Genomic DNA, 23,531 nt, shown 5'->3' on the forward strand with positions numbered 1-23,531 from the left:
ACTTACGTATTACGCACCACTCCACAGACGCCGTAAATGCGAATGCAAGGTACAAGCGCCGTTTTAAGTTATTTTTCCTTGTTTTACCATTGTACTCTGAAGATAGGCTACCATTGAACATTATAATGTGACTGATTCTATTTTTTTCGTTTCAGATTTGTTGCTGTGGTGATCAGATACCGTAACTTCATCATGGAGAAGGTAGACGTGGATGAAAAGAAAAAGATGTTCGAGTTGATGAAGGACAGAGAGTAAGGACATAATGAATCTCTCTCTCTCTCTCTCTCTCTCTCTCTCTCTCTCTCTCTCTCTCTCTCTCTCTCTCTCTCTCTCTCTCTCTCTCTCTCTCTCTCTCTCTCTCTCTCGCGAGCACACACACACACACACACACACACACACACACACACACACACACACTCATGTTTTTTGTAACATTTTTTGTTTTTTTGTTTTGTGTTTAACATTTATAAAACGTATTATCACTAGATAAGTCCCTCCCATGGGCGAGGGCTGGATGTCAAAAAGCACCTGTTTGCTTATGCCATTACCCTCGTTAATAAAGAATTTGTCTTGTCTTGTCTCTCGGTCACACACACACACACACACACACACACACACACACACACACACACACACACACACACACACACACACACACACACACACACACACATACGTGTAGTTGTATACATACCATACACAGATACACACACACACATGACTGTGCACAAAAATGAAAGCGAAGAATATTATTCCATTCCTGGACAGTTCCTGTAAAGTTTAAATGAACAGTCTCCGGTTTCTAGTGTTACTGTTAGCACATGCACAGGTACATGTATTTGTATAACAACACAATCTGTATTACTTTGAGTCTATGATTGAGCTTTCTTTTTATGCAGGCTTGGTGGGAACATGGACTGGATGTACAGGGGAGAGAAACCTGACACAGAGGAGTTTCTCCTTGGCAAGAGTGTGGACAAAATGGTAGCTGAAGCAACTACAGCAGAAGAAGGTAAATCCAAGTAGTACTAGTAGAACACTGGCACCCTTCCCCCAAAGAAACAAAAAACTTAAATGAATAAATCAAAGAAAATCAGGGTTTTAAATTTAATAAAGATCTATGGAGATCGAGTTCTAAAGGGAGGTAATGTTACAAACTCTGTGAACAGCAATTAAATCTTAGAAAGGATAATATTTTATATAGTCCTGTGACTGTGTGATGTCATCAACATGGAAATTCACATTGTAGTGACTGCTTGGCAATGAAGGTCAGTTTCTCTGTTATAATAGCCCACAGTGACCTTCTCAAGTACAGGTACAAGTACAGTGTAATCTATGACCAGTCCTGTTTTGCTTTAGATACATGAGTCCTTTTGAAAATTAGCAAGTGGAACAAACTTACTGTCTTGTAATTTGTTTCTCTATGATTCAACAATTATTTGAGAACTTAACCCCTGAAATGAGGAATTGAAAAGCAGCATGAGAGATTTCTATGCAAATAATGACTAAGAATAGACCTGTGTGTGACACAGTTCCTGTGCCATTTTCCAAAACTTATTTCTTTTAACCTGAGTGAGTTTTGAAAGTTAGCAATTGTAACAAACTTACTAGAAACTTTTTTCTCATTTAAATTCAAGTTATGAATCAATGATTATTTGAGAATGTATCTCAGGACAAGGGAGGTAACTGTGTTATTTTTAGTGTTATTTGTCAGAACTTTTTTCAAGCATGGTGATTTTTTGTTCTGTTGATGAAAACTGCTAAAAATCAAGTACAACATTTCTTTAGCAAATGTCATCAAGTATAAAAATGGAATAAAAGGATGACCTTTTTTGAAAGAAAACAATATATATAGAGAACAATCAAACAAACTAACTTATAAAGAAAGATGTACACTTTCTGAAGGAGACCGGCTATCCATGAGGTGTGGTGTGACTCTGTTTTGTTGAATGTCAACCTGGATTGATTGCATGTTGTTTTTTATGTAAAGTTGTGTGTATGGTACAATGTACATCCATCAGCTTTGGTCTGGTTGTGTATGAGAGCTTTTCAAACACTTAGTTTCTAGTCGGATATGTTTGATTACTGGTACATGCCTGAAATTACGGAGAAGCAACTGCCTGCATTCCTGAGAGCCATTCTGGGGGGTAAAGAGGTCTGCTAGACAGTGCAAGAAGAGAGTATAAGAAACATTTAGAAGACTATGTCCACTTCAACTGCTAATCGTTTTGATTACTTTCAGGGAGTGGATCCATAATCAGCGAAAGAATCAAAGCCAATGTGGCACTTGATATGCAGGCAAAGATGAGAGAGGACCCTCTGTTTGCCATCAGGTATTGTGTGTTCTTTGATTGTTGTTTTCTAAAGCTGAACCATGACTTAGTATACAGCAGGGTTGAAGGGGGAGGGGCATGAAATCCGAGTCAGAATTTTAACCACTGGAAACAAAATGTTACCTCAGCAGGACATGCATACACACATGCGCAGAATACTACTGAAATCTAAGTATTCTCAAACTCATTCATAATGCTAAAGTACATGACCAAAAAATAGACATGCTGTATAGTATCAATTAAACTTAAAGCCCCATTAAATTACATATTACTTACTCCAAATCTCATAAATGGGCCAAAGTCAAAAGGTGCCAAATGGAACACTATATTTTCATTTTATGCTTTATACTTTCTTTTTTGCATTTTTGACACTATTAATTAATGTACTTTTAATGTTTTTTAAAACTAACCCTGCAGTTTTTCAACCAACTGAATAAATTTGTGTTTTGTGTCCTGCTCTGAAATCTGTTTCTCGTGACATACAACATCTTCAGTGCTGTTTTTTGTTACCTTAAATGCCAATTTCAAGATGGAAATATATCGTTTTGTACAAAATCCAACACACTCTTCTGAATTATGGTCAAAAGAAATGTTCAAATATAATATCTTTTAAGCATGGCCATCATGAAAATGTCACGTCACTAGAAACATATTTTTGGATTTTCTGCAAATCTTCCTAGAAAAAACAACAAAGACTTTTCAGACAAACCATGTAGCATTTGTTTTCTAACATTTATTTAACTTGTGTAAAGACACAAGAAAATCCTGAAGTAAATTTTTGCATGAAAAACAACACTTTTCCAGTTTCTTGTGACAAGTCAGTGTGACGGAAGAGATTAGTTTTCCGTCACATGTTACGAGAAACATTTTTATTAACATTAATCCTGTAAAATCGAAAGTTAGTTGTGTGCTTCTGTTCTGTAAAACTTCGTTAACATAACATTACAAAGAAGAATAAGCACTCAGTTTTTCTTAGAAGGATGTTCTTTCATGTCTCTCGTTATTTTTGGACCCCGCGTTGTTCCCTGTGACGTGTAAAAAAGCGTGTGACGGATTCAGAAAACGTACCCGGTCGCAAGGACGCCATGCGTTCGAATGTGCCAGAAACTCGTATGTCGCTCAGACCACTTTGCGGATGTCGTAAAAGCAGCTGCCGTTAATCGAGATCGAAAGTAAGGTGCCGAAAATCGCGTGCTGTCTCTCGTGACGTTTGTGACAGATTTTTTGCAACGTGTCAAAACTCGTTTTAATTTTGGTACCATGCTATTTTTTGAACTTTTAATATGTAGCCTACATTGATAACGTTTTGTTGACCCCAAAATGATGGCTCTTTGTTTTCATTTTCTTTATGCAAAAAAGCAAAGAAAGAGGAATTTAGTGTGACAGAACATGTCACAGGAGACTGTAGTTTTTTAACCTTCAAATTCTCAATGTTGATTGTTTTTTTCATATTGAAGACCAATTCAAATAAAAGAATGAACTTTACTGAACCGGCCCATCTTTTCTTTGTTTAAGAAAAAACAAGGTCACACTGTTTAATTTTGCATTTCTAATGACACCCAAAAACGAGGCTTTAGAAACGGCAAAAAATAGGGGGAAATTAGGATAAGAAATTCATAAAAAAATACTTACTATCAACTTTGTGTTCTGAAACTTTGGCAATATCATCTGCAAACACTTTAGTACAATGTTATTGAGAGCTTTAGTTAAAATATTAAAAAAATCTTTAATTTATTAGCCTTTTAAAAATGTCACATGACAAGAGGCACCTTTTGACTTTGGCCCAAATAGCATTTTACTTCAGTTGAGTGCTAAAACGTTGGACACGCTTCCCTGGTAACACTAAGGGAAGCCACTCCCCCAAAAAAAATCACGTAACCATGGTCACCCGACCACGTGATCTATGAGGGTAAGCTCCCCTTGAAGCCACGTGACACACGGCCGCCATATTGCTTCACACTTTTCTTCCAACGCTGAGCTGACTCAGACGTACTTGGACTCACGCTCCGGGTTTTTGTTGCCCTTTTCAACCTTGGTTGGTTGAATTTTCCCTGGTTTCTCTTCGTCCTTAATCACGGGTGAGATCTTTCCTGCTTTCGTTTCTAGGCTAGGGAAATTTCGGTTTTAGAAGTTGTATTTCTAGAACTTTTCCAGTGGTCAACATGTCTGTTAAGACGCAAAGAAGCACAGCTCTACGCACGTGGAGCTTGTTTCACCTTCTAAGCGGTCGGCGAAGAAACCTTTACCTAGCCTTCTGTGCAGGTTGTTGACCCAGCCACTTCGGCTACATTTAACGTAGTCATGGATTCGCTACTGTTTTACCGGTGGTTTCTCCATCTCCTGAACTTAACAGAATTTCTGCTAGCAACGCTCCTTTAGACAAAGAGCAGGTGTTAGAAATTTCTCAGACTTTTGCATGTCAGTTTAACTTTAAGGACATTTTTGTGAAGGAACGGCGAGCTGCCAGTCTCCTTTCTTCCAAACTTCCCTCTAGGGTTGTCGGTGTTGAGTCGTTGTCATGTATGCGACTTCCTTCTGCCACTGTTACGTCGGCCGACGTTCTAGATGGTGCTTCGACTTACGGTCTTGACGAGTTGCTGTTTCCGTGTATAGACCTGTCTTCCGGTTTCCCTAACTGACAAGGTGTGACTGGTCGACAAGTAGCCAGCTGCCGTTCCGCGGCAGTGGGTGGTGAACATGACTCAAGTGCATCCAACAGCGGGAACTTCCTTCCGTCTCGAGGTCGTTACTTGTGCCATCCCACAGGGAGCGCGTCGTGATCGTGAAATTCCTCACGTTTCACGGCTGCACAGGCATCTTCTCTTCCGCTTGCGGAACATGAAGAGGGCATTGACCAGATGTCAGGAGAGGCTTACACTTCCTGTGGACGCCCTCACTCTTTTCCGGTTACCGTTGACAGTGACACTTGCCGTACTGGACACGGTTTCCTACCGAAAGACTGCGCTGCCGCGCAGGATGCTTCTTCGGTTTACGGAAGTGCTATTTCCGTTCCGGACAAAGAGAAAACTTTCCGGTTTCCGGCGTGCGTCGAGATCGTGAACTGTATCATGTTTCTTCGATTGCACAGGCATCTTCACTTCCGCTCGCGGAACATGAAGACGGCATTGACCAGATGTCTGTGAGGCTTACACTTCCGGTGGACGCCCTCACTCTTTTCCGGTTACTGTTGACAGTGACGCTTGCCGTACTGGACACTGTTTCCTACCGGAACACTGCTTCTTCGGTTTAAGCAAGTGCTACTTCCGTTCCGGACGAAGAGTAAAGTTTCCGGTTACCAGCGAAGTTTCACCTTTCCTTTGCTTTTGCAGCGGCGGTGACTTCGAGATTTTTTCCGGAAGGAATGGTTGCACCAGTTGATGCTACCTCTCCACCGAATACAGCGATCAATGATTTCATGCCATCGCAGCCTGCTTCCCCGGGTTTTCAATTTTGCGAATTCCCGTCGGTAGCCTACGAGATGGCGTAGGTGTTAGCTGCTAACTCACCTCAGGGTAGTAGCATGCCTCTCCGGCCAGTTCCTTTGCTTGTGGCGCATGGTCCAGCTCCTTCTTCAGTGGAGCCATGGCTTGCCACGGAACATCAGGCCTCTGTGTTTCGCCACTCTTCTCACAAGAAATTGGTTTTAAGACACAACTCTTGAGGTTGATTCAGACTTTCGCATTGCCAAGAGCACCACTTCCGGTGACTCCGGCGATTGGGTCTTTGGTTTGATCCTTTTAAAAAGGATAAGATCTTTGCTTACTCCGAATCCGCTCTGCTTGGATTGGAGGAAGCAGGAAGGTCATCGCTGGAACTTGCGTCTCTGTCTGAGACTTTGTTGCGATCTCTGTTTCGTTCGCTTACCTCTTCTCTTGAACCTTTTGAGTTCAGAAATGACGCAAGCGAGCAGGATGTGGCCTCTCTCTCTTTTGTCTGCGCTGGCGAAAATGTCAGCCCAACAAATGTCTTCCTTGGCCAAGCTCTACGCTCACGCAGTCTTTACCCGGAGAGATAATTTCCTCTCTGAGTCTAGACTGCACGATCATAGAACGATCGACTCTCTGCACACCTCTCCGTTTACAGGGGACGCTCTACTGGGTCTTTTGTGCCTTGATGCACCGCACAAAGACACACAAGAAGCGAAAGACTTGGAGTTTGCAAAGTTTACGCAACGCTCTGCTGGTCAACCTATTACCAAACAATCTGGTTCGTCTGCCCCCATGGCCTTTTTGGCTGCGGGCGGCTCTAAACAACTATATTCTGGTTCTGCTAGAGGCCGCGGAAGGATTGCTCCTTATCCAAATAAGAAACCCTCCTTCTGCAAGTCTCGGGGGTCTGGGCGCAAGCCCAACCCACAATAATGCATCTCCGATCAGTTTATCCCTACAGCCTCCATCCCTGTGGTGGCGGGCTACCCGTCTCGGGTTCTCTGTTGCTGGATACAGGATGTACCCAGTCAATGGATCGTAGGGATAATCAGATCGGGGTTCCGGCTGCTCTGGCGAGAGGGCAAAGCGACTCTTACCAGAGATCTACCCCAGTTTTCATTTCCTGCCATTTCCGGTCACGGTTATCAACACCGAGATTCTTGCATTATTGCAGAAACAAGCCGTGGAAGAAGTGATCAGTCATTCCTCCCCGGGCTTTTATGATCGGATCTTCGTGGTCCCCGAGGCATCAGGGGGGCGGCGTCCTGTGCTGGACCTATCCCCCCTGAATGCTTTTCTGAGAGAGATCAGATTTATAATGGAAACACCAGCGACGCTCAGGGACGCCCTTCGCCCAGGCGATTGGGTCACGTCTATAGACTTAACAGACGCGTACTTTCATATTCTCTTTCACCGCGGGCATCACGGCTTTCAGCCTCGGCCTGGGCATTGGTCGTCCTGCCTGTCCCCCGTGTCGACTAATGCACTTTTGGTTCCTGTGGCTTCGGATTTCGACTCTTCCTCTCTTCACCCTCAGCCTGGGCATGAGGTGAGACAGGACGACTTCCGTTCGGTCGGGTTTCCGTCTTCCGGTTATCCTGATCACCCTTCTGCCACAGGCAACTATGACTACGGCTTTGCCCGTCGGTCTCCGTGTCTGCCTCTCAGCCTTTCAGCGATGAACAGACGCATTTTGGTTTTTCGGCCAAACTCAGGGAGGCGCTTGATTTGGCGACGAAAGTAACTTCCAGATATTTCCTGAGGACACTTCGTCTTTGGAGGCTTCTGGCAGGTTGGCTTCCTGGTTTCCGGTTATGCCGACCAGCCTTTCTTTGCTTTCTGTTTTGGCTTTTGATACGCAGTCAATTGCCTACAAGCAGACTGACTTAGGGCACTACGGCTTTCAGCCATTTTGTTCATGCGTCACCAGTCACACAAGGCTTCGGCCACCGTGATTTCTGCACTTTCGGTTGCTGGGGACACACAACCGGAAGTCGCTGCTTCCTTGTACTAGCTCCCTCTGCTTACGCATGGACTGGTAGAGGATGATGTGCAGCCAGTTGGGTTTCCGATTTCCGGTTACGCCGACCACACCGTTGTGGCAAGCAGCTACCTCAAACCATCTTCGCCAACTGAGGCAGGAAGTGGTAGAGGATTATTCCGTCGGGTGGTTCTGGTTTCCAGTTCCTCCGACCGTCTCTCTTTATCAAGAAACAACGTTTTTGGACAATTTTTCGTCCCATTATTTGTCGTTTCCTGCCGCTACACAGGATTGCTATGAATCTGATCAGCATTCTACTTCGGTTAGAACGCAGATAAACAGACTCCCAAATCCAAGTAGCAAGAAGGTCATTCACGACAGCTGTCGGCCACTGGGTGCACACCTTCTTTATGTCCTCACAAGGAATTTGTTCGGACTTTCCTTTAACTTCTTCCGTCTTGACAAGAAGTCGTTAAAGTCAGTCTGAGGGCAACAGGACTGCCGGTTACGGCACCCTTGTCAAACATACTCGACGGGTAATGACGTTCAAGATCACAGCCATGTTCATTCATAGGCGTTTTTCTGTCACAACCCATGAGTCCTTGTCTTTGTTAGACTCGGACTCTAACGCAGGAAAGCAGTACTGCGTCACACTCTCGGTCATGCTTGGGTAGGCACTCGAAGCAGGTCATGCACCAGCAGTAGCCTACTTTTGGCTAACCGAATTGGAACAGGCTGTGTTTCACAGCCTCGGTTCATAGGGAGGTGAGCGTTTCTTAAAGTTTAGGAACTTCAGGAACGCTTGTGCTCTTTCATGAGCTTTTCCTCACCGAGAAGGACTCTGGTATCATGTACTCAGGAGTCACTCTCGTTTATCGTGAGGAGATTGGTCACTCCTCTCTAGAGCTGACGTCTATCTCCTAGGCCCTTCGGGCCTCACACCATCCCAAGGTTTCACATACTTTGGCATGATGTTCTTACGGTCACCTGGAGAGTTCGTCCTACTCAGTTCTGAGCGGACAACCTTAGGCACTGATCGTTCCATGTTCGGCACTACAGCAAGCGCCCACTAGGACGCTTGCTTCCATTTTAGGTCGATTGGAATTCATAGCTTCTTGCTTGTGAAATTACGTCAAGACCTTTCCCGCTAGCGCTTAAGCCGCTTTGGGATTCACCCTCTCAAGACTGATTCAAGTCTATTCCGATTCAGAGCTGGTTTCAACACATGACAAGTCAGTGGTTGGACCCTAACTGGATTACTCAGGGCATTGGTCTTGGCTGATCACGGAAGTTAAGCAACTTCGAGCTCGGTTAGTACTAGGATGGGTGACCGCTGGGAACACCTAGTGCAGCGTTTTCCGATACGCACTTAAAGCTGTGGTCTATTTATGACTTTCCAGGGCTACGAGGTTGAAAAATAGGGATAAAATCATGTACAGAATTCTGTACAGCAAACACTACCCCAAACCCCACCTATACGGCGTGTATGACCTTGAGAGCTTCAGTCAACGCTTGGATTTTGCAGTGGTAACATCCGGTTTGCTCTCTCAGAGCTGAGCATATTTGTCAAGAAGGATCAAGCAGAAAAAATAAACGACTTGGCAGGGATTCAAACTCAAGGCCTCGGGGCCTCGAAATGTCGGGGCCGATGTCTTAACCGCTAGGCCACTTCACCAGTGTTGTCAAAGATAAAAAATTGATAATTTTATATCATTCTACGCTTGAATTACCATTTATGTGTTGCAAAAACGTAAAAATTGCCATTAAAATTTGCCTTTATTTGCAAACATGTTTCACGGAATTGCAGTACTTGTTTACACCGTCATGCTACACGACATTCGCGCCATGCAAATAGCTGCGATATCTCTATTTACAACATGCAAGAAAAATGACAAAAACAGTAATTGCAAACAGTAATCTCCAAAGCTCTGTGCAGTTGAAAACAGACATCTAAGAAATAGTTATACATGTATTCACTTCTGAACAATGGGCGGATAGAGGTATAAATCATGCTGCTTCAAGAATAACATAACATGAATTCACATCAATGTTTTTCCTTCTTTTTCTCAATTGGCGCGGTAGCCTAGTGGTTCGGACATGAGACACGAAGTCTCGAGGTCGAGAGTTTGAATCTTCGTCGGGGCGTTTATTTTTTCCCCTTGATCTCTCTTGAAGATAAAATATGATCAGTTTTGAGAGAGCAAACCGGATGTTATCCCTGCAAAATTCAAGCGTTGACTGAAGCTCTCAAGGTCATACACGCCGTATAGGTAGGGTTTCGGGTAGCGTTTGCTGTACAGAATTCTGTACATGATTGTATCCCTATTTTTCAACCTCGTAGCCCCGGAAAGTCACAAATAGACCACAGCTTTAACCAGCCGGTTATGTACTGCGTACAATGCTTTCAGGGTGCCCTCTTTCGTGGCGCCCTTACTAGAGCTGCGGTTCTAAGTTTTGCTCCTTTTAGCGCGGTCACCACGCTTGGCATCAATTTTGGGCGCGGGGATTTGCTGATTAGCGAATCTCGGTTCATCTTTGATGAGAGGTCGCATATTCGCCGAAACTGGAAGTTATTTCCTTTGTTTTCGGTTTTAGGACATTTCCTTTGACTCTTCTATGTGAGGAGTCTGGAAAATGCCAGAATTAGTTTCGACATTTTGTCATGCCTCTTGTCAGTGAACAAGGTATAAGGCTTCTTGCCCCTGGTTCATTACGAACAATTAGCATCTACCTCTTGGAGACTATGGTGCTGTGGCTTACTCAAGCTCTAACCTTCCAGCGCTTCACTCCTCGGAGGGTGTTACACTCTTGGTCAGTTGGAACTCTCTTGTTCGATCCAAAAGTGAGACGCACAGGTTTTTGTTCGTTTTTCACTACTTGTTTGCCTTGAAGACAGTTTCGTTGTCTTCTGATCTTTCTCAGCTCTCTTTTTAGAGTTAGGACTGTCTTCCTGGTTTAGCTGATTGCAAGAGGTTTTCACTCTTTCTGTCAGTCAGGAGCAAGACAGAGTCAGTGAGGTTGATGGGTCCTAAGATGGGTGGAGTCATTCCTCACGGACAGAACCCAGTGCGTAGTGGTCAATGGAGCATCCTCACAGCAAGCTAAAGTCACTAGCAGCGTGCCGCAAGGCAGCGTTTGCGGGCCTCTACTCTTCGTCATCTACATCAACGACCTGCCGGAGGTGTGTTCCTGTCCTGTCCGCCTATTCGCCGACGATACGAAGGTCTACACTCGCAGCGACACAGAGGGGGGGCCAGAGGCACTACAGCATGACCTGGACAGTCTACAACAGTGGTCGGACAACTGGCTGCTCCGCTTCCACCCAGATAAGTGCCACGCCTTGAAGCTCGGCAACAAGAAGTCCGAGGCAAAGTACTTTATGAAGGGGAAGAGGGGAGGGGTGGATGTCAACATTGAGCTACAGGAGAGTGAGGTGGAGAAAGACTTGGGTGTGCACGTCGACAACAGACTGAGCTTCAAAGAACACGTCAGCATAGTCTCTGGAAAGGCCAACCAGATCGTGGGCGTCATCAGGAGAACTTTTGACTACCTGACGGAGGAAATGTTCATCCAACTATACAAGAGTCTGGTCCGACCCAAGCTGGAATACGGGCACTCAGTGTGGCAGCCACACCACAAGACGCTATGTGCTGAAGTGGAGAACGTGCAACGCAGAGCGACCAAACTAATTCCAGGTCTGAAAGACGAGCCCTACTGTGAGAGGCTGAAAGCTCTGAAACTTCCAAGCCTGGAACACCGTCGCCTGCGGGGCGACATGATAGATGCCTTCAAGTATGTGCACGGCATGTACGAAGCGGACAGACCCCACTTTGAGCCCATCAGCAGTAGAGACACTAGAGGCCACTCTCTGAAACTCGGCAAAGACCACTGTAGACTGAACGTACGAAGCAATTACTTCTCCCAGCGAGTAGTGAACACCTGGAACAGTTTGCCTGAAGAGGCAGTAACAGCGCCATCAGTCAACAGCTTTAAGACCAGGATAGACAATTTCTGGCGCCACAGTACTTCTATGTACAACCCTACCTGCCTCGTTTAGATTGTAGAACAGCCCGCCACGCATTCTACAGTCTAGTAATAGGACCTATGTAAAGGCTACACAGCCTACCTCATAGTAAACTTCAAGTTCAAGTTCAAGTTGACGCTCTTTCCGGTTGTCCGGAAGACGTAACTCACGAAGTTTAAGGTCAGTTTCACTCAGGTCTCAACCAGACTTGAGGTGATAAGGATTTTATCTAAGCTGACCTTATCTGGGTTTTTTTTTTACCATCATTAAGCAAATCCATGAGTGGTTACAAACACAGGGGGAGGGGGGGGGGGGCAGTCAGCCCTTCCTCCAGCACCTGCTAGAGTGCTCTATTCTAGAACTCGGGCATCGACTTTAGCAGTCCTCAGTTCAGGAGGATGCTATGATGTTCTACGAACAGCTTTTTTGAAGGCTGATGATGTTTCATCAATTTTGAAAAACGTCGTCGGGACTAGACAGGACATTCCCCTTCCTACGCCCGGTTTGCGGCAAGCAGAAGCGGGTCAAGTCCTCTTCAGAGTATATTATAGGTTCCCACCGCCTTGTTGAAACTATCTGCTATATGTGATTCGGAGTAAGAATATGTAATTTAATCGAAAATTTTATTAATAAATTTTCATTTGATTAATATACTTACCCGAATCACATAGTGTATTCCCTCCCTCCAACCCCGCATTATAGTTTCTAGGTATTCTATAAAAGTCGTATGACTTGGACGACGTGTTCGGGAGCGGTAGTGACGTCACTCATACCAATGGGAGTTAACCCCATGGGCTGGCGTCCTTACCAACGCATCCGTTAACACTTTTTTTGTGGTGGGGTTGCTTCCCTTTAACTTTTTAGACGGGTAGCGATTTTCAGACCTTAGCAATCTCTGACTGCGTCAATGCTATATGTGATTCGGGTAAGTATATTAATCAAATGAAAATTTATTATTAAAATTTTCGAATACATGCTATTGACATGAAAACAAAAACATGCCATCAAGCTTTTGGAAGCCAGGCTTCATTTCACTGCTGTAGATTCATTATTTTTTCCATTTTCAACCAGCCAAAGGTTAACAATTAGCACTTTTCTAGATGTCATCGAGCCATCTCTGCAGATTTCAAAAATATTCCTCAAAACTGATTTACCTGGAATTTAAGTAAGAAAAGCTGTAAAGGGTTTCAATTTACCACTGTTTTTATCTTTTAAAAAAACAACTTTTTTTTTCGCAGAAAGAAAGAGGAGGATGCGAGGAAACGCTTGCTGAAGAATCCAGTAAAAATGAAGCAGCTTGAAAAATTAGTAAGTTTTGATCACATGCTGCAAACATACTGATATGTTTTTTACTGGTTTGTATTAAGTTGTAATACACACATGTACACACATACGCACAGGCACAGACCCCCACACGTGCATCACACGCACACACAGGCACACATATATTCACACTTGCCAGTCATTTGTTCCTTCATTGTCCCTACATTGTCTCTGCAATATGTTGGTTTTTTATCTACCTAAAGAGAATCAAATCACAATTTTTTTCTTGGTTATTAGGTTGAACAGCAGCGGCAGCAGAAAATAAAAACGGCGAAGAAGGCAAAAAAAGAGAAGAAGAACAAGAAGAAAAGGAAGAAAAAGAAAGGCAAGGATAGCGACTCGGACAGTGACTCCTCAGACAGTGAAGACGACTTGGTGAACAAGTACCTCACCATCCTCACCCAGAAAAAGAAACCAGGAGGGGATGCAGATGAAGGCAAACACCAAAATGAACACAAGCAGAGCAACAGAGCCAGAAATGATAAGGGAGACGGCGCCAGAGATGACAGGGGAGACCACCACTCCCACAAATTCATTGACAGAAACAGAAACCAAGCACACGGCAGACACAGAGAAGACGGTAACCAGGGTAACAGCTGGGGGCCAAGGCATGACAAGAATGATCGACATCCCGGAGACAGGAACCAGGGGCGCGACAGGGGGCAAAGGCCTGACAGGAATGAGGAATACCTTGACAAAAGGAAAGCAAATGAAAGGGCAGGTAGACAGAGGCCCGACAGTCCAGCACAGCAGAGGAGAAAAAAAAGCAGCAGCTCTGATGAATCGGAACCAGAGCCTCAGCAGAGGCTGCAGCGACAGGACAGCAGTGACGGAGAAGTGCAAAAGAAGGTTTATGGTTTGATAGTGAGTACTGCTTATTCTGTTCTGTTCAGTTGGTGCATTTCTCGGTCTCAGTGTATAACTATAGTTGTTTGCATTCAACATTGAAGCATTGCAGAGAGTTTTGATTAGTTCGGGATTCTCAGTGACAAGAATTTGCTTCTTCACAATGATTCTGAAAGCATGAAATAAATTGCACAAGTCGGTATGAATGGAATGAATGTGTGATGGATAATGACTTGGATTGTGCAAAAAGTTGCTCATTTACTGCTACAAAGTACCATCATGGAAGTGTCACAACAGGGCTGTTCTGTGGTAATACACTGAATTGTTAGTTTTTTTTAACAAAGGTGTCCCAGTATCTCTGTATTTAAAACAAAATAAAAATTGAACCACATGACAATCCGCCCTTCAACTGCTTTAACCGCGTAGTTTTAACAGCAGACACAGTAATGTTACCCTCCACCACTAATCTTCTTCTCTTGTTCAGCCAATTTGGACGTAAACAAAACAACTGGAACTACCTGCCGACAGCGCCGCGGGCTATGTCAGGGACGGACAACTCATATCACTTTCATTTTGAGACAATGCTGTAGCCCAGCTTCCTTAGTGTTGTTGATGACTGCTCTTAGGTTTTCAGTGTTTATTTTTTAGTAATAATGTTTTGATATTGTTTCATGCGACTTGTTTCTTTTTTTTCAGAAAAGTGTGAGACATGGCATGGGCACAGCAGAACATAAGTCATCGGAAGTCAAAGTCAAGTCTGAAAATCCAAGACGATCAAGGTCATCTTCTTCATCAAGGTCATGCTCAAGGTCACCCAAGAGGTCATCACACAGAAAAGAGCCCAGGAGGCATCACTCTTCACCCAAGCAGCACAGAAGAAAATCACCAAGCCGCAGCAGATCTCGTTCTCCAGTCCGGAAAAGGGCTGTCACCTCACCTAGGAGGCGCAAATCGAGATCAAAGTCACCAGCAAGGAAACAAAAGTCAAGATCTCCTCCAAAAAAGTAAGTGCTTTGATTTGGAAATCTTAGTGGAACATGATATGGTACATATGTGACGGTCCACCACGAAACCAGTCTTAAGTCGCAGCAGACGAAAGCGAGCTAGTTCGAGGAAAAGGCACTGAGGGTCTATCTGGGTGAAATTCACTTTTTTGCAGAAACGTGTTCTGTAGACCCCAAATTACATGACAACCAAAAAAATATGCCAAAATCAATCGCTAAATAGTTAAATTATTGGATTTAAATGCAATACATTCATCAAAAAAGTCCAGCATGACATCAAAATGCCTCACTTTGACCGATAATTTGCTTAGTGTATCCCTGACAGGGCCCCAACAAGTTTGGTACCGTCGGAAAGCTTATTGCATCAGCTTTCGCGCCCTGCTGCGCAGTGGTTCAAAATACCCGTCCACTTCCTCCAAATAAGGAAACCGGCACGTAAACAAATTTTAAGATTGAACCAATCAGCTTTGTCTGCCTTCCAAAAAGGACTAGCAACGGCCTCCTCATTGGTCAAATCAGTCCAGGGGGAAGTAACACAGTATGATTTCCGTTCGCTGAACGAAACCAAAACAATGACTGACGTACGCCGATTGACAGCGCTTCTCAACTGCGATTCGCTTGAAAATAACCACGAACTCCAAGATTTGTTGTTGGATTTCTTTGCCGAAGACGTTGCTGGATTCAGTGACTCCGATTCTCATGCCGAAATATGTGACGCTTGCTGAATATGCGGACGAAGAGGAGACAGACCGTCCGCTTTTCAGTGTCAAAAACACCGTTGGCGTTTCTAATGGCACTGCATCAACTGCAAGAACACACGTAGTTGAGGCGAGTTGTAGAGGAGATGTGATGGAGGTGCATGCTGCAGTTCGTTAATTGCAACAGGGCTGTGATGTGCTCGAGAGAACTCGCCTTCGTTGCTGCAAAGCCAATGGAACTGGCTGCAAACAGATTAAAGTTCCCGACGCTGCACCCGGTGACACTCGTCGTGGATGTATCACCCAGTTTGATCCGGAGGAGATTGTAGCTCTACAGCTCTCAGTGCAAGACATGTGACATGTATAAAGGTGAGGTTGGAGGTGGTGTCAACATTGATGTGCAAGAGCTTTTGTGGTGAACAGACTGTCACAGTGGAGGAGTTCCTGTGTTTGGGATCTACATTCTGATCTGTACGTATTCCTATTCGATGCCAACAAAGTGATTGATACAAGTAAGTTGATTTTGCTCAAGTGTTTGTCAAACTAATGGACAAAAACGTAGGTGAGATGCATGTAACCTCTTTATTCCTGATAATGACAGTGAAAATGTTTGCTGATGTGTATGACCTGTATTTGACCGTTTTCCTCCACATGTATGATGTAAACAAAGCCTTCAAAAATGGTGATAATTGTTCTTTTAACCCTTCGTTTTGCATTTAAATGATGCATGAAAGATCAAAGTACACTTGTGCAACATTTGGAAGGGTGAGGTTAATTTTCAACCCCCGTTGCTAAGGAAAATGTGAAGCTGGTGCCTTCCAAAACTTTCAAGCCCGATTTCTCAAAATGGCCGCCGGTCAACTTCTTTCATAAAAATGGCCGTAATATCGTTATTTATTGACCTAGAGCTTTAATTTTTTTTTCTAAACATCCAGGAAAGACTAACAATTTCAAAATAATAACTAACTCAAATCATCCAAATTTCGACTTAAGACTGATTTTGTGATGGACTGTCACATATAGTCTCTTCAGTACATTTTTACATTTAGTCAAGTTTTGACTAAATGTTTTAACGTTAACAGGGAATCGAAACGAGGGTGTGGTGTATGTGTAACCGAGTGCCGAAACACCACAATCACCTTTGGAAGCGAAGTCCAATCAAACAGGATTGAGAATTTTAGAACTTATTTCTAAGCCCTATAAAAACTGTTATGCATTCGCAAAGGAATCCATGAACATGACAAAAGCCGCCAGACCCCATCACAAACAGAACTCTACAATCCACAGGTGTTGCCTTGCGAGCTATAAATAGCTCACAACTTCTAAGGCGAACAACTCTGCAGAGTCTGCTGTGAAGGGCGGCAGTAGTCTCCCTGTCACATATGTATGTCTGTCTGTCTGTGTGTATGTGTAGAGCGATTCAGAGAAAACTACTGGACCGATCTCCATGAACCAGACAAAAAAAATGTTGGGGGGGATAAATATCTTTGATGACTTCATATCCGGCTTTTTGTGAAAGTTGAGGTGGCACTGTCACGCTCTCATTTTTCAACCAAATTGGTTGAAATTTTGGTCAAGCAATCTCTGACGAAGTTCAGATTGCATTGCAGCACGGAAGCTTAAAAATTAGTTAATAAGTTTGCTCATTAAAGTTGTCATTAAAATCGAGTTTTCTCAAACAGATTTAAAATTGATTGCATCATACTCTTCATAAAATTATAAATCTAGAAATGTATACATATGTCATGTTCACTCTTAAAATGTGATCACAATTAACAAAAATAGGTGAATTAGTGCTACAATTAAAATATAAGAAATCGATCCAAAAATGATATCATCTTATTCTTTATCATTTCCTGATTCCCAAAACATATAGACATAATATGTTGTATTCAAAACAAGCTCAGAAAGTTAAAAAGAATTCTAAAAAGCGGGCTTTCCTGCTTATCGCAATACACTATTGCGCTATACGTGCTTGTTAACTTCGTGTTTCACTGGAAAAGTAAGATTGACGAAGCTGTTAGTGTTATGTCTTGGTGAAATAATGCAGTGCATTCAGTTTCATTCTGTGAGTTCGACAGATTGACTAAATGTTGTAATTTCGCCTTACGCGACTTGTTTGTTTTGCAACTGCAAGGTGGTGTCTATGTTTTGTGTCTATTTATTTGTAAACTGAGACTTTACACAAAGTTGTTTTTTTTTATCTTGAATCTGTTTCTTGTTAGAAGAGAATATCAAAACTGAAATGATCGCCGATTTAAACTAAAGCAAGAAGTGAACCAAAAATAACATGGGCTTATTTTTAAGCCTGGGGTCACATTTTTGCACTTTAGTACTCTTTAACCCTTTTGGCGCAAAGTATTGATTAAGAATAGGATTTGAACTCATCTTAGTTTTCAAATACCTCCTGGTCAGCAATTTACAGAAAAACATACAAACATTGCACAGAAAACATGAGAAAATATAGAACAAAATGTGTGTTTGTGTGCAGGAAGCTGACAGCAGAGGAAAAGCAGAGGAGAGTGCAAGAGATGATGGATAATGCTAAGTGGCGTGATGACCAAAGGCGAGAGAACGTGCATCGTTACAGAGAGGAGGAGAAGAAGGAGAGCAGCAAACTAAGCAGCTACCAGGGAGATGCCGACTTCATTAGGTAACAACAACAACAATAACTTTATTGTATGTTTACAAATATTTTGTAAGAATGGTAAAGGTATGTTCCATAATATCTCTTTGTGTGTTTGTGCCTGTATCAGTGAGTAGGATCCAGATACAGATACATGTAGCATGCATGCATGTTCAGTGTGCTAAGGCACAGAAAATCCTAACAATAAACCTGTTGTTCAGAATGATGTACTTTGAGATTATGCTGAAATTAATCCTTTACTCTTCTATCTGCATTTTAAAAAAATGTTTTGATGTTTTATTTTCATTCTTTGTTTTGTTATCACTACTGAATCCCTTATTATGTTTGAAAATTTCAATTTGATTTTGTTTCATTTTTATTTTATTTTACTCTCTTTTTACATTGAGTCACGTCTACTGCGCTACACTTGCTTGTCACTTCAAACGATTAGCAGGACAGTACTGTACGCTTTTTACGTGAATGCGAAGCTTTCTCGGCCGTGGGCATCAGCAAAGATCTTGTCTGATTGAAAAAAGGAAGTGCGTTTAGTTTCATTCTGTGAGTTTGACAGATTGACTAAATGTATTAATTTCGCTTTACATGACTTGTTTTTTTTTATGTCTCAGCTCCATGATGTCAAACCATGCATCAGCCAGCAGTGTTGAAGACAGACTGAAAAGGAACAAGCATCACATACAGCGTACCCGAGCAGCCTTGGATAAGAACTTTACAGAACGTTGACAACACAAATGGAATCATGAAGCAGCTGCAGAACTGAATTATTGTGCTTGTTCTTTAGTGGGACAATTCAGTGTGTGTATCATGAGACTTGTAGTCTTTGTGGGAGAAAATGCCACCAATGGATAATGCACTTTTTGCAAAAACAATTTTGAAATAAAACTCCATGTGCACATTTTGTTTAAAAAATAATGTCTGCAAAAAATTACACTGCTACATGTATTAATAATCTTTCAAAAATCAATCAATGGCAGAAAAGAACTTGTACAAGCAAAGATCTGTGGTCGAAAAGGTGCTCCTGTGGGTATGTTTTTGGTGCATTTGACAGTACTAAATTTAAAACTAAATTGATTGGAGAAAAAAAAAAGCAGGTGTCAAGGTTTTTTTTCCCACCATCTGTAAAGTGGGATTGATTCACAGCAATGCAGGTTTAGATTTATGAAAAGATTGTAGTGTTGTGCACACACCGTAAGAATAGTTTCCCAAATCGTGTTGACAATTTCTAATACAATGTATTAGTGAGGTAATGATTAACTGGTTAGGAAGAAGGACACGTCATGATCATACAGTAAACCTACACCACTTCACAATATTTTGAATCTGTTTGAGCTCTTGTTGTTAGTGTGTGTGTGTGTGTGTGTGTGTGTGTGTAAAATAATCTCGTTTATCACCTAACATAGTAACGCAAAGTTGTCACTAGCGTCAGCAGAACAAACTCTGATTGCATGCTCACGAATCGCTCCTCTCAAATGTAAACCTGAGGGTATGCATTAAAAATGTCACTTATGTGCAGACCTGCTAGTGCCTTCTCCCAAGCACAAGACCAAGTGCGCATGATCCATGTCCGAGTTCGGCGGGTTATAGAAACACGACAATAACCAGCATGCTTCCCCCGAAATCGGTGTATGGCTGCCTGAATGGCAAGGTAAAAACGGCCATACACGTACAAGTTCACTCGTGCAAAAACATGAGTGAACGTGGGAGTGTTAGCCCATGAACAAAAAAGAGAAGCATGAGGGAGAGACAGAGAAGGGGAAGTATCAAGTTCGGTTTCATGATGTGCACTGATGTTACAGAGTCGTTTCCCTTGAGTCAGCTCCTCGCACATTTCAACTATCAACGGTAGTGATCCCCCGATGAACAATGAAATAGAATATAAGTCATTGTGTAATTTTGAAAAGAGAGACAAACAAACAAAATGTATATATATATATATAACAAGCCGACCCCCCAAAAAAATAAAAAAATCCCTGCGCTTAGAACTGTACCCACGGAATACGCGCGATATAAGCCTCATATTGATTGATTGATTGACCTCTCAGACTATATGTCTGACTCTCGCGCTGAGCAGGATAACACGCTTTTCTGTATGTCTATTCTTTTTAGCTTACCGAGTTTGTTTTTAATCCAAACATATATCTACGTATATGTTTTTGGAATCAGGGACCAACAAGGAATAAGATGAAATTGTTTTTAAATCGATTTCGGAAAATTAATTTTAATCATAATTTTCATATTTTTAATTTTCAGAGCTTGTTTGTAATCCAAATATAACAGATTTATATGTTTTTGGAATCAGGAAATGATGTAGAATAAGATGAACGTAAACTTTGGATCGTTTTATATAAAAAAAATTATTACAATTTTCAGATGTTTAATGACCAAAGTCATTAATTAATTTTTAAGCCACCAAGCTGAAATGCAATACCGAAGTCCGGCCTTCGTCGAAGATTGCTGGGCCAAAATTTCAATCAATTTGATTGAAAAATGAGGGTGTGACAGGGCCGCCTCAACTTTCACAAAAAGCTGGATATGACGTCATCAAAGTCATTTATCGAAAAAATGAAAAAAAGCATGTGGGGATATCATAGTCAGGTACTCTACTGTGAAATTTCATGAATATTGATCCGGTACTTTTTTCTGAATCGCTCTACACACACACACATACACACACACACACACACACACACACATACATACATACATACATACAGACACACACGCACACGCACACACACACACACACACACACACACACACACACACACACATACATACATACATACATACATACATACATACACACACACAAACTTGACTAAATGTAAAAACGAACATGTTGGCTTGAAAAATTATGTTACTCAAGTTGAGACGGAAACGATTATCTGCTGTATAATGTTATCAAGTTTTATTTGACACAAGTAATATGGACCGAGAGGAGAAACAAACAAAACGACGGATGCTCTTAGTCCGAAACAGATAGACTGCGAATGTTCCCAAATCAAGAATTAAAACAAACAAACAAACAAGAAAGTTTAAATTATTAAAACGTTTATTTCAGAAGAAAAAAACCCAAAGGAAAACAAGTATAGAACAAAAATGACGCACATACGACATATATATACAGAATTCAAGAAACCCTTTTTCCTCTGCACCACTCCACACAATAAAGGATGGAAACCTTTTAAAACTTAAAAAAGCTTATTTAAACAACACAATAAAAAGTCCAAAACCAAGCCAGAATGTCGCATCTTTTTAAATCCAAATTTTCGGCCTGCAGGCCTTCTTCAAGGTGCACAGACACAACACAACAATCAACACAACATATATATTTTTAAAAAAAACAAAAAAAAACACAACATATATATATATATATGTTTCGATATGTCCTTGAAACGTTCCAATAATTCATTTTAACCTTTCTTGTTTTATGACAAATGCCAAATTAAAGGAATTGAACTTTTCAGATCGATGGCCCAAACTTATTTTGAAGTCAAAGAACCTTCAACCAGGGGAACCGTTAGTACCAGACGGATGTTGCGCTGTTAATGGTGCAAGACTGAATGCGATCATTGCCAAGACCCATGTATCATAGGTGCTTGAAGAAGACATTTTCTTACCGGCAGAATGTTAATTAAACAGAATGATACAGATTTTAGACAGATCTGTACGCAATTTTGCTCGCTATATGGTCATCTACTTCTTTAGATACGTACTGAAATCAGCAACTGTCCTGCTTCCTTTGCAGACATGAATTGGGTTTTTGTTGTTTTTACATTTAGTCAAGTTTTGACTGAATGTTTTAACGTAGAGGGGGGAATCGAGACGAGGGTTGTGGTGTATGTGTGTGTGTGTGTCTGTGTGTGTGTAGAGCGATTCAGACCAAACTACTGGACCGATCTTTATGAAATTTGACATGAGAGTTCCTGGGAATGATATCCCCGGACCTTTTTTTCTTTTTTTCGATAAATACCTTTGATGACGTCATATCCGGCTTTTTGTAAAAGTTGAGGCGGCACTGTCACACCCTCATTTTTCAATCAAATTGATTGAAATTTTGGCCCAGCAATCTTCGACGAAGGCCGGACTTCGGTATTGCATTTCAGCTTGGTGGCTTAAAAATTAATTAATGACTTTGGTCATTAAAAATCTGAAAATTGTAAAAGAAAAATTGTTTTCAAAACGATCCAAATTTACGTTTATCTTATTCTTCATCATTTTCTGATTCCAAAAACATATAAATATGTTATATTCGGATTAAAAACAAGCTCTGAAAATTAAAAAATATAAACATTATTATTAAAATAAAATTTCCGAAATCGATTTAAAAACAATTTCATCTTATTCCTTGTGGGTTCCTGATTCCAAAAACATATAGATGTGATATGTTTGGATTAAAAACACGCTCAGAAAGTTAAAAAGAATAGAGATAAAGAAAAGCGTGCTATCCTTCTCAGCGCAACTACTACCCCGCTCTTCTTGTCAATTTCACTGCCTGTGCATCGAGCGGTGGACTGACGATGCTACGAGTATACGCTCTTGCTGTACAAATGCAGTGAGTTCAGTTTCATTCTGTTAATTCGACAGCTTGACTAAATGTTGTAATTTCGCCTTACGCGACTTGTTGTTGTTGTTGTTGTCAGAGATATATTTTCTGGTTTATTTTTGGCTGGTATAGCATTTTATTCAAGTAAGGGTATGTATGATATTTGTCATTCGACGTACGCGCCTTGTCAGACCACTTTTGACTTAAAAGAGCGTAAAGAAAGGACAGTTGTTATGTGTGTGCGGCATCCTTTCCAAGTAGAACTGAAAAGATCCGTTACTCAGCAGACTGCTATATTTTTCCGTTACGACCAAGGTCACAAAGAACAACACTGTTCCGAGAATATCTGCTGGGGCCGGCGTTAGAAAATACTGTTACAAATTATATTTCTTTCTTTTTCCAAATTGGGGAGAGGGTGAGGTGGGGGGATGAGGCAGCGTTTCAGATGTGTGTGTGTGTGTGTGCGCGCGCGATTATGATACACGCTCACAGAAAAAAAGGATAGTGGACAAATCATCACTGAAAACGATGCACCGCCGTCAACTATTATTTATTACAGCTGCAAACTACATTCGGGCTGCTCTGAGAGAGACAGACAGATACATACAGAGACAGAGGGAGAGAGACAGACAGACTGACCGACAGACAGACACAAGAGAGACAGACAGACACACGTACCGCGGACGGCCGAGAACGACAGACAT

General features: G+C 42.0%; 1 protein-coding gene across 1 annotated transcript; it reads left to right on the plus strand.

Moving 5' to 3' along the window:
* The first annotated feature begins 1 nt into the window (after position 1).
* LOC138959082 (pre-mRNA-splicing factor CWC25 homolog) lies at positions 2-19,593 on the plus strand. The gene is made up of 9 exons (XM_070330430.1): positions 2-49; positions 156-251; positions 900-1,012; positions 2,243-2,333; positions 13,005-13,074; positions 13,327-13,953; positions 14,632-14,939; positions 18,129-18,290; positions 18,890-19,593. The coding sequence occupies exons 2-9, from the start codon at positions 193-195 to the stop codon at positions 19,002-19,004; spliced, it is 1,545 nt and encodes a 514-aa protein (XP_070186531.1). The 5' UTR covers positions 2-49; positions 156-192; the 3' UTR covers positions 19,005-19,593.
* Positions 19,594-23,531: the final 3,938 nt, after the last annotated feature.

The sequence above is a fragment of the Littorina saxatilis genome, linkage group LG2, assembly GCF_037325665.1.
Source record: "Littorina saxatilis isolate snail1 linkage group LG2, US_GU_Lsax_2.0, whole genome shotgun sequence".
Classification (NCBI taxonomy): domain Eukaryota; kingdom Metazoa; phylum Mollusca; class Gastropoda; order Littorinimorpha; family Littorinidae; genus Littorina; species Littorina saxatilis.